Source organism: Rhynchophorus ferrugineus, unplaced genomic scaffold (genome assembly GCF_030347505.1).
Source record: "Rhynchophorus ferrugineus isolate W39M unplaced genomic scaffold, kcgeb_rfMv2 rfM4, whole genome shotgun sequence".
Taxonomy (NCBI): domain Eukaryota; kingdom Metazoa; phylum Arthropoda; class Insecta; order Coleoptera; family Curculionidae; genus Rhynchophorus; species Rhynchophorus ferrugineus.
Window position 1 is genome coordinate 31,418,453 of NW_027472583.1, and position 12,761 is coordinate 31,431,213.

Below are 12,761 nucleotides of genomic sequence, written 5' to 3' on the forward strand. Positions count from 1 at the left end.
TCAACAAAGAGAAAAAAACAAGCGCATATATAATTAATACGTTATTAGTGCCAGGGTTGACTAAAAGTAGTTTGAAAGGTTTCAGAAGCACATATCTAATGTTGAGGACATCGTTTTTTTTTCGGTAACACTGGTAGACCTTGAAATCCACGTAGTTTCAGCGCAAAATTGGGGGGAACGATCGAAAAAATTCGTAAGATTTTGTGACATTCACTTGCTAAATGGTAAAGTCCACTATCAATAATTTTGAGCAACTTTCATAATGCCGGTATCTAATACTTCCTGTTGTGGTGAAATGAACAGTTAGAATTGCCCGAGCTGTTTAATACTAAGAAACCATTCAAGCTGACTTAACCAGATTGTGATATGAAGCAACGAAGTGTATACTGAATATACCTTGAATAGCGGTTTTCTGGACAGGGTAATAACATCACAGGATGTGACAAATTACAATTTTTCTAATTATTATGACCAATATTTTATTTGGAACTTCAGTAAAATTATATCAATTATAGTTTCAACTATTCTATTTAAAAAGATATTTTATTAAAAATGAATATGTTAAATGTTGTTATGAAGTCTGGCAGATGAGGTGGAACATTTGTGAAATGCCTCAATGTATCTTTAACGAATTAAATATTAGGTGCATTTAAGAATTTTCATCAGTGATTTCTATTGATGCTTTTTACATTTCTCAGCATAAAAAACAGTTTTCTATTCAGTATCATTGAGTTATTCAGTTATACAGATGTTAATAATACAACGCTTTAAACCGCATTTTCGACATTAATTACTTTTGTTGTTCAATTGAAAGAACCAGCTACAGGAGCCAGATTGATGGTTATGCTCCTCCTCCATATCCCAATTGCTGGTTTTCATTTGAACCATTTAAAAGTTGTGATTTTGAAGAAGCGACAAAGAAGAGTGGCCTTTAGGATATAAGTTCTTATAATATAAGCTTGGCAGTTGATGAATTAAATAATTTCATATATTTACATAGGATGGAAAAGATCCGAAAGCATCTAAAATAGCTACCACGTAAACTGATTGAAAATGCCATTTCAAATTGTTTAAACACTGTGGTTTCATTGGTTGCCAGACAAAATAAAGAAAAAAATGTATGGCGTATTATGACTGGCGGTGAAAAAAGAATCTACTTAATAAACTCAAACGTCAAAAGTCATAGGTTAGTTCAGGACAAACATCCATATCGACACCGAAGCGAATATTCATGAGCATAAAATCTTGCTTTGCAAATTGTGGTATCAGCAGGTAGTTTAAAATTGTTACTGTAATGTCTACCGAGGTAAGTTGAACAAATTGAATGACGTATTGCTGCAAAAAAGACCAGCAACAGCGAGTAACTGACGCAAAGTCCTGTTGGAATCCTGTTACATAATAACATTTGGCCACACGTTGCAGAACTTACCGCTTTTATCGCTATTTCAGTTAGTACTAACCTTCAAAAGAAAGCGGTTAAAATTTCATGATAGTCTACCCATACGTTTGTGAGTTATTGTGCTAAGAGTGATACTACCTTTGTTATTGGAAAACATTGGATTAAAAACAATTTCGTGTTTTAATTTCACACTGTTTATTGATGGGAAAAATACCATACCAGGTTGAGTTGAGTTCAGGTTGCCTTTTTGCTCAGCCATTCTAGGGTCTTACATAACCTAAAATCATTAAGACCTCTTCTACAACAGACCTAGGTAGGCTACCGATAGGAGCTTGTTATTTAGGTGTCAATCTGATCCGAAATAACTTCACCGTATCATGTCATAAATAACCTCGTCTTTAAAATGTAAAAATTTATTTAAAAAAAATCCTAAATTTGATTAATTAGAATCAATTTGATAGCAAATCAAAAGAACGATTTTTTCTGTTATGGAAAATAATCATTTTTAAATGAAGTTAACTTTGTCGAGTTCATTCGATCTTGAGCTCAAAATTTCAATCACGCGAAATTGCGTTGATATCGACCTTGATTCGTTGTTTCGATACAGATAAATTTAGCTGTAATGAACTGAACGTATAGCTTTTAAGATAAGCCCCCACACAAGTCTCCAGGGGTTGTACAGAGTGTCTCAAGAGAGTATTTGAATATCATAACAATCGACTAATTTCCACTTTAGTATAATTTTGCCATCAGTTTTGTCGATTTCATTATCCATCGTACAACTTACAATTTGTTTATAACTAGTGTTGGGAACTATCGACTGAAATCGACTATCGACTGTTCGGCCCGACTGATTTGATTACTATTTACTATCGACTGTTTCAGTCGTGTACTTTTAGTTACTATTTTTGGTTCTACTAGTTTCATTCGACTAATTTTTAACGTTCTGGCTTTGTCGTCCTAGCCGCGATCTTGACGAAAATGTACCCAATTTATGCTTGCATAGATTTATATGTAATATATATAGTTTTATGATTTTTTTGGAAATTTGCTTGTAAATAATAATATATTGTATATTATAATATAGCAGTATTTTGGAACGATATTTTTCAAGATATTATTAGTATATTATATTTATTATTAGGTATATAATTTTTATTTAGTATTTATGGTTATTATACATCTTTAGTTTTTAGGTTTTGTTTAAGTTTTATTGCATTGTCTATATTTATTAGAGTATATTATTTGAAAATAGCAATTAACATATTAAAATATGACAAAGAAAATGTGGGGTATTATTCCATTCCATTGAAAAAATCCATTCCTTTTTACACATCCACAGCCACATTGCATCCAAACATTGCCACCTAATTATTGCATGTTAATAGTATCCTGTAATTATTTTTTACTTTTCGATTTTAAAGTTAGTACATGAAGGAATATATACATCTCCGTCCTTTCCTCTCTCAATTTTGTCTGACATCACAAATTAATCAAAACAGATCAGTTTTCAGTCGATAGTTCCCAATGCTATTTATAACCAATAATAATTAACTAGAGGTTAGATGGATGTGATATCGCCGGTCCCTGATAAGTGTCAATATCGCTATCAGATGAGTATGGTACTTAATTCATGACATTTGTTTCGTCTCTTGCTAAATACCAAAAAGTTCTTTCAGAAATGGTCCAGTGGTGACAAGTTTCATGTACAAAATATAAAATTTAATGTTTTGAGTACACCTTAAAGATATGATCGCCTGTTAAATTAGCGATTTCTAAAGCTCACATGAACCAGCTTCTTCATCTTGTCGACATTATTGTTGTCCATATGTATTAAATATCTATTTTTTAATGATAAATATAGAAGAGGTCTTAATAAAAATGACGAATGACCTGACCGTTCATCAACAAGAACAACCTTATTATTTCACGAAAGACTGTGATGTAATAAGCAAAACGAAACGAAAACTAGAGTCCAGCCCTCAATGCATAAAACATGACGTCAAATCAGACAAAATTGACTGCATTTAAAACGGTCTATCTTTCTCTGATATCATGATCGTGGATACCGTTGAGTATTTGACGCTCAGATACACACAGTTGCAGTTCTTACTTCAGTTAATTACCAAGACTATACCGTTTTAGATACACGTTTTTTCCGCTATCTGACAGTTACACATCCTATACATACGTTTTTTCCGCTATCTGACAGTTACATATATATATATATATATATATATATATATATATATATATATATGTTAAGGGAATATAAAAAACATAGCTTTTTTGCTGAATTAAACGTAAAATTTTATCTCTGAAAAATATTCGGGGAATTTTACTCCTTTATTATCATAAGAAGAAAATGGATGCAAAAGGTAATCACCACCTCAATGATTGATACCACATGAATTGAAGTCGTTGAACGGTAGCTCATGTTGAATGGCAATTTGATGCCTCAAAATTTTTGTTGAAGTTACAAGGAATATAAAAGGAATACAAGGAAAATAATAAAATAAAAGAAAGCAGATATTTCTGGACGTTTTCAAACAGATCGAAAAACCATCGAGAAATAAAGGAATTAAAATACGAAATGTGTAACGTGCACCGCATTAGGTCTAGATTCTTATGACTTCTGTATATTTGAAACTATTCAGATATTCAAGTAGATTACGAACAACACAAACATTATTAAAGTGATTACTTAGAAAATGAAAGTTCTGAATAGTTGAATGCAAGAGATCAAATAATTTTACATGTACGTTTGTGTAATTTACATGATACAAAAGAATGTAGAACAATTTTTATTTCTCTGAAAATACGAATATAATAAGTAATATGGCAACACTGCAAAACCGAAAAAAACTTCTGATAAAACTGTAAAAAATGAAATATCGCGCTATATACGATTATTTTATCTCGATTGTTTCCTGTTCGTTGTTCAAGCAGATGAACATCGATGAAACTGGCTTGTACTGAATATCATTAATAATAATTATTTAAATTATCGGCCTGGTCGCTTGAAATGTGTTCCGATATTTGAATAACAAATTTGAAATAATAATAACAAAAACAATTCGTGTGATCGATCGGATTAATTCATTAGAGGTATAAAAATTAAAAAGGATCTGACAGCAATCGATTAAATAACTATGTGAGAAGTAGAGCCTGTAAAAAATGTTTTAATAGAAGGTTTGAACTTTCGTGTATCTGAGTCGCATATAAAAGACCAACGGGAAGAAGTCATCGTGTTTATTTTCTAAAAATAACAATTCCACTAAAATTATTCAAAAATAATAATCACCATGTGAACAATGACTTAATAATAGTCATTAGTTATCAAGTGATCCAAGATATGCGATTGCGATGTAGAATTCAAATGTTCTTAAAAACAATTTTTAATTGTATTTATGACTTTTTTATCGCCAATCATTAATTTTCAGGTAATAAGATTTTCATATGAACGTTTGAACGTTGACATAGTGGCAACAATTTTCATGCTTCAGCTTTCAAATTTGAAGTTATAGGAACTGACATATTAAGTGGTAAATAAGAAAAGTTTCAGTGATAACAACTTGTTAATACGAAACACATTTTTAGTTGATAATGAAAAAATATTGCAATAAATCTTTAAATAAACATGTTAGTATTGGAGCTTATTATTTTTACGACCGTACTTATATCAATAATCAATAGGATTAATAGTTTCTTATTAATTGTCCCTTATTTCGAAAAAGATCGCAACACGTGTTTTATGACCATAAAGGTTGAACACCACTAACTGTTGATTTCTTAGAATTGGCACTTTAAGTAGTTGCTTTTATATTGAATATAATCTAATCTTTTAAATATGGGTCTATAGTTTCAAAAACGATATGTTTCGAGTTCAGTGTACTTTGTGACGTTCATGTTACATATTACATTACATTACACCTTATACAAAAATTAAACATATTTTCCATTAACACCGTAGTGCTATGTGTACTTTGAGATTTCTATACGCCCAATTTGACAAAAGGTTGGAGTTTCATGTAAAAGTATACAATACAGCCACGAAAATAAACTACTTAAGGAAATTCAGATCGAAAGAGATCTGGAAGCCACAAATCTACAACAAAGTAGGAAGATAAGTTTCTTATAATGTTATCTTTTAACTGTGTTACTGTGTTACAAATTAACGCTACTTTAAATGGAATACGAAAAGAGCAAATTATAACTACAACTGTAAAGAAACGTTTAGTGGTTGTTGGCATGAGAGCATGTGTTAGCAGCCAAAAAAATGGAGACTATTTAGTACTCATAAGAGAAATAGACTAAAGTGGGCAACATAAATCACATAAAAACTGGACGGAAAAATACCCTACGAATGGATAAAAACAAATATCAGATTTTTCGATCTAATAGATGTTTTAGATCGCCGTGTTTTTGGCCGCCGATCAAAAATGTACACAGTGCAGACTGCTAAGCATGATAATGGTAGCATGATAGTTTGGGAATGCTTTGCTAATAAGCCCGGCCATATGACTAAGGCTTTTCCATTAGCTTAAACAATAAGACAATTATATATAAAATAATAACAAAGAGAATAAAAAGGGCTATCTGAAAATACTTTAGGAAAATGGTCGAGTTTTGTTTCTCAACAAGACAACCCGCACATTTATCAAAATTATATCAAGGGCTCCTAGATTAAAAATGAAACTAAGAAATTTTGAAAATAATGAAATGCTCATTATAATCGCCAGATATCTCTCATATCGAATTAGCTGGTGAACATGATAGCAAAGTGAAGAATCCACGTGTATCTAACTCAGCATAGTTCTGGAAATAAGTTCTCAAGTAATTGGATTGCCGAACGAGGGCAAATTTTTAAAGTTGGACTAAATATCTAAAATGTTAATCGAAGATTTGATTAAGATTTGAGTGTAATAAATTTTTACTGATCTGTTTCATTGTCGTTATTTTTTAAAATTACTTTATTATTTCCTGGGTCTATAAGCTACTAGTCAGGAGTTCATATAGTCTATTCATAATAACAGCCTCAACAACTCACGTCATAAAGACGTTTAATATATTGCCTGCTGCAATATGTAAATTTGTTTTGATATCAGACAATGTTTTCCATCTCACCAGTAAAATGCGTTAGAGAGGTAAGTAATTTACTGAGCGTGCTGCAATTGTACTGAATATTAGTACCGCCACAGTCACTGAAATATTTCTTACATTTGGGATGATAATAATAGTGTTAAGACGACAAATGTTGATGGAAAAGGCAAACGTTGTAACAAAAATTGATCAGGATCAGGTATAACATTTATTAATAATTAATTGCAGATATATTATGCTTCACATTGGAAACAGATGGTTAATAACAGATTCTGTTTGGATAAACTTGATCAGATACATTGAAGAAGAAATTAAAAAATGATGGAATCGTAAACAAATGATAGGCAGATTGAAAAGTAACAGCTTAGTTGAATGAAACTTTCTGAATATGGGATTATGATTCAACGCTCACAATTTCCAAGACAGAGTGATGAGAGTGGTGATATAATTTATATACGATAATTGTAGGAAATTTAATCGTAGAGTGCGAACGATTTATGTGCACAGATAGGTGTGTAACCGTTCAAAATATAGATGAGCATTTGGTTAAAATGTGAGAGGAAAGAAAGACTAACTATTTTGCAGATATGGCAAATGCATTAGGGACAATGCAGTGATTGATGCAGTGAACTACATTTAGTTTTATCGAGAAAAATGTATACAGGTAGTAACATAACAAACTAAGGAGAAATACAGTGATATCAAAATGACTTTACAAGGAAACACTGTAACGAAGCAAATACGAACTAAGCATAAAAGGTAAATATGCTCGCTAATGAAATTAAAATATATTACTTGGATATATAATTGTTAATTAGGTGGTTTAGGCATCCAGGGGATACAATTACATAAAAAAAAACGCACCTATAACTCTAATTCATATGTGGTATGGAAAAGAGTTCAAAGTAAATATAAAACACAACCCTAACCTACAAATAATTACTTAGCTGTAGTTTTAACTGCTTCGATAATATACGCATTAGATGTACTATAATGTTAAATTAAATTGTATTTTATAACAAAATCTTTGTTTAATTATTTTATTTAGATTAGAATTTTGTTGTATGTCAAAACCAAAATGAACTAAAACCCAGAGTTGATGCGGAAACATTGCGACGTTTTGACGTCATCAATTCAGAAGACGTGAATTCACTGTTTTATTGAACTGGTTGTTGAATTAATTGATTTACCTTGGGAATAGCAGGCATGCTTGGTGCTCGACTTCTGTCATTGGCAATGTAGTCGGGAACATCTTTCCTAGTCGTAAAATTAAAAACGGACGTGGTAGATTCCTCGACTCTGGCCTTCTGCTTCTTCGGGAATACGATCTTAATAGGGTTTTCCTCGTTGGCGGGTTGCTGCTTCGTCTTCGTACTACCGATACCGGACACCGGTTTCAGAGTAACGCGTTCCACCACCGCGTCCTTCGTCACCCTCTCGGGAGGTTTCGGAGCAGTTCTGAGCCCGTTACGATTGTCTTCCACCGGTTCCGGTCCGTTCCTTTTACCACTATCACCGGTTACGATCAAATTATCACTGCAACTGTCACCACTCGCACTGATATCCACGTTTTTGATTTCGGTCGTGTCTTTCTCCGCGATTTTCCTGACGGGGGATCTGTCCTCGACTTCTGTGCTCACCTCCGGCGATTGGTCATCACTTGGTGCCGATTTCAGCGAGTTCTTGTGGTTCTTCTCAATTTCGAATGCTGACAATGATCTCTTCGTCCGATTTCCCGCTTGGTGCAGCTGATGACCGTTAACTTCAATGTTCAGAGGCTCGGATATAGGCACCTTGTTATCCGAAACGTTTTGGTTCACGACGGGTGGCAAATGCTTCTGGTCCACCTGAGAATTTACAAAATTAAACACAGCCGAAGCGGAATTTTTCGTGATATTGTTTTGGGACAAAGGCGAGATTGCTTTCACGCCAGGGGAGTCCAACCTATCGTCGTGCGTGTGGTACTTGGGGCTATGGATGGGACTGACATATCTGAAATGAGATAGATTAGAGAACATATATCGAGAACATTCCAAGTACACACCTATTGGTGGCTTCTGTGTGACCTAAATACCCTGAATTTCGCTCTTCTGCGATAAAGCTCTCGGTAGTAGTTTTCCTGTAGGTTGGAGAAGTGATTTTTGGCAATGGCGTGGAAGTTAGGATCAAATCGGGAGTCTCACACAAATGACCTTTGGTATTATTTCTTGAATCACTGACGTCTTGATTTATGTCCACCCTGTAACCAATTTGAATCAACTTCAATGATTTAAAATTAAACTAAATTTATAACAAAAAAAGCGGTATAAATCTACTGTATTATCTATATTTTATACATATATATAAAATAAAAACACTTACAGGCAACAGAACCAATATCAGTAAGCAAAAAAAAATTAAATATTAAAAGTAGAAATATTATATGCGAATTGTTCAATTCATAATAAGACATAAATGAAATAAAATAATGTATTGAAATAAAATTACTTAAAATAAAAATATTTACCACAAGAATAGCTTTATATATAACACGAATTAAATTAAGTGTACAATTGTTACGCCTTTTTAGATAAATAAATGATGTTATTTTTTCAATTTAGATCAGAAATACAAAGAAAAGGACTACAAAAACCTTTTATATAGAAATTTTGACCCTTATTATACTTAATTCCATTTTTTCAGCTAATTTTAGATGCCTTGAAAATATTTGAAACTTTTTCTAGATAGGACACTGCACCGATTGGAAAAACTAAGCATCTAAAGCTGTAATGTCTGGTGAATATAGCAGGTTACATAGCAATCTATTTCGACTATTATATAGGTTTCTAATCGACTTTAAAGGCATTATTCTCATGTAGCGTTCTCCAGTTTCAGTTGTTTTAAGCAATCAGATCACGTCTTTCTAATGATTCCGAACATATAATATTATAATGAAACTATGATTATGTTATTTTAGTTAGGAGAGACCTGTTTCTGACCTGTTCCGGTTTTATTTAAATTATTTATGTTTAGGATTCTTATCATTATCATCGTCAACAAATTTTGTTTTCTGTTTCTTCATTCAATTCATGTAGTACTCAATATTTTATGCAGAAACAAATTCATTATTTTTTTGGATTCATTTTTATGAAGTAATTTTTGATATGTAAAAATTATTGTTTTGTTGAGATAAATATACAAACATACATTATTCTATACATTTCAACAAACTTATTTATGATATATGATCTAACCAGTGTAGCCAAATGTAGCAAATATAATATTAACTAAGCGGTCAAAGAAAAATCGGAATAACATTTGTCCACTCAATAACTATTGAATAATTTAAATAAATTTGAATAAACTTACATATCTTGAAAGAAGAAAATGGTAAAAATAGGTCAATATTTGTTTAAATAATTATATATATATATATATATAAAATTTATAAGATTACAAAATAATAGTAATTCTTACCTCGAAACGTCTGGTATTGGACTTGGAAGACTGTGGAAATCTTTTTTCGTCTTCTTCGAACCATTCAGGTCCAAACTCTTCGGTTTTGTGGCATTTTCGTTGATGATGACCGGTTTAGTCATGGGACGATGATTATTTTGCATGTTGTTCTTCGGTTTGTCGATCTGAACCGGCTTAACATGCTTAACTGGTGGCTTTGATTTGGACGCGACTTTCGCCTTGACGATGATGTTGTTGAAGCTATCTACTTTGGCGGCCACATCACCCGTCTGTGGGGGCTTTTTCGTGCGTTGCTCCGGCCGTTTCTCGAATATCATCTTCTTTTGTCGCACGACATCCGCTGGAGGTTTCTCGTTTTCATCAAGCAGTGGAGATTTCCACCAGGTCCTGTGGGGCCTATTGCCATTTAGTTTATTGGAACCCTCATGCTCGTAGGACGGAGAATGAGGCGGCGGCCTTATAGCGTCGAGAATGTGATCGTTCTTCTCGTTACTCGCCATCAGCTTGTCCTCGTGAAGAGATTGTCGACTGTTGATCTTCGCTGTGACCGACGATGTCATGGTGAGTTCCTCGTCATGACTAATCCTAGAGATGGTCTCCACTGATCGTGCTCGTTTAATATCTTGCCTACGGTTCCCTCGATAGTGATTATAGTGAGACCCTGCAAGAATCATAATAAAAAAGTTACGCTTACTCTAAGAACAACAGCACAGCGATTCCACAAACCTCCATCTTTACCTCCACCTCTCCTCCTAAACAACCTGCCGTCTTCCTTCTCCAGATCTTCCGCGTCATCGTCATCTAACAGGTTCTCCAAACTAGTAGCTTTTCGCAAGATTGATGGCCTGTTGTTGCTCTCGCGGAGCGCCAAGCTCAAATACTTATTTTTGAGTCGGTTGACGATGCCGGGACCGTAGTGGAGGTCCTCCGAGTCGGAGGACTCGGCCGATTGGCCGTTTTTGTCGCAGGAATTGGTATCCGGTGACGAAGGACATAGTTCCGGCTTGGGATGAGAGTTTGTATGAACCGAGTGCGGTGTATGATGGTCTATCCATAGACGTTCCTGGAAATTTAAAACACTGTTAGATTTCGTTGCTTAAATAAAAGACAGGTAATAAATAATTAATACTGTCGATTCGAACAGTTTTATTTTCGTAAAATAAGATAAAAATGTATGCTTAAATGTATCAAGTTCATCACTGGGATACTCGGTAGACTTCCGTAGAGGAGGCTCTATTTTTTTAATTTATTTCATTAATTGGAATTAGGCTAAGGCGGTTGACGTTAGGTTCGTAATAACTCTCCAAATATGTAAAGCATTCCTTAACATAATTTACTGGAGTTCGGGAAAAGTATAGCAGATTTAGGATGTATGCGCAACAAAGGTGAATTGCAGTTGCTCAAAGTATCGCCTAGGCGTGAACCTGTTGGAATTTGAGAACTACTATACTAAATTTTAAACAAAAGCTGGCAGTTCATTGTGTACGGCCTCTAAAGCCGAATTGAAGTGCTTCGGTTAAGTTCAAAATGTGACAAGAAATTACCTCTAAAGATTTCGAAGGAAATTTAGGGTTAGGTGTTTTTGAGGCTCCATTAAAATGATATAGTCTTGCGAGCTGGGATTGGCTAGGTTTGCGCATGCCCATTCCGCACTAACATGAATTGACAGATTGGCGAGAGGTTGAAGTATGGTTGTGTTTATATAGAAACTGTAAAAAAACATTCTATAGAAGGTTTGACTGTGGTCGTACAAACTCAGTAAGGGAAGAAATAATTTTTTTTTAAATTCTAGTATTTGTAATCGTACTAGAGGATAATGTCATAGTATTATATATATATATATATATATATATATATATATATATATATATATATATATATTTGGTGCAATTGTATGTATTTGTCATAGGTAAAAAAAAATGTTGTGGATCTTGGAAGGAAAACTTCCATACATTATACTTCCAAAAAACACGCAATAGAATAAATAAAATGAATATGGATTTAACCATAATATTAATTAAAGGTGTCAAAAATGCTAGGTTTCCATTTGCATTTTTTGACCAATTGAATAGATCAACAAGTTCAGAAAGTATTTTTTAAAACCTTTCAAGAATGAATTTCTGTAAAATGTCTTTCAATGTCCTAAGTTCTTAACAAAAACTATTACCTCTTTAGACAAACTTAAAAAAAATGTTCAATAAGAGTTTGAAATTCAGTAATTTATGAGCAAAGACGACCCAAAATATTTTAATGTATGAGCAAAAGCTATGGGGACAGCACAGCATTTTGAATAGACGTGTAGTAAATTGGTGCAACAACAAGCTGATGAAACTGAATTCTTAAAAGCTAGCTAGCTTGAAACTTGAAAAGCTATTGAACTTTTAATGATGATGTACTATCAATTACTAAGACAATGTGATTATTAGGCGCATCAGATATCAGAAAGCTGATACGACTAAAGTAAGATATCGATTCACAGCTTTCAGTAAATAAGTGAAATAAATCCTTGAGGTAATATTAAATTAATTAAATAAAACATACAACATACATTTTAATCAAACGTGCGAGGATAGCTGTAGTGTGTACGATTTATGTGCATTGACATGTTCATATGGTTAGAACGTAAGAGGGGATAATAATATTATTCTCAATTATTCTTAATAATAATATTATTTTTAATAATAATGTTTAATTCTAATCTAATTTGAAGTCGAAAGAAGTGCGCATGTGCTATTTTGAACCAACCAGCCAATAACAACAACCAGAGACAATACAAACCTATGATTTAAGTGACATTTATTTT

General features: G+C 33.1%; 1 protein-coding gene across 4 annotated transcripts in view; it reads right to left on the bottom strand.

The window, feature by feature from the left end:
• Nucleotides 1-12,761, bottom strand: part of bif (protein phosphatase 1-binding protein bifocal) — a 75,249-nt gene that overhangs the window by 46,466 nt on the left and 16,022 nt on the right. For all 4 annotated transcript variants that reach the window (XM_076402257.1, XM_076402255.1, XM_076402258.1 and 1 more), the window contains exons 2-5: nt 10,685-11,021; nt 9,959-10,619; nt 8,547-8,741; nt 7,693-8,494 (exon numbers count right to left, since the gene is read on the bottom strand). In XM_076402257.1, the coding sequence (XP_076258372.1) occupies nt 7,693-8,494; nt 8,547-8,741; nt 9,959-10,619; nt 10,685-11,021 (1,995 nt within the window). The remainder of the gene's footprint in view (nt 1-7,692; nt 8,495-8,546; nt 8,742-9,958; nt 10,620-10,684; nt 11,022-12,761) is intronic.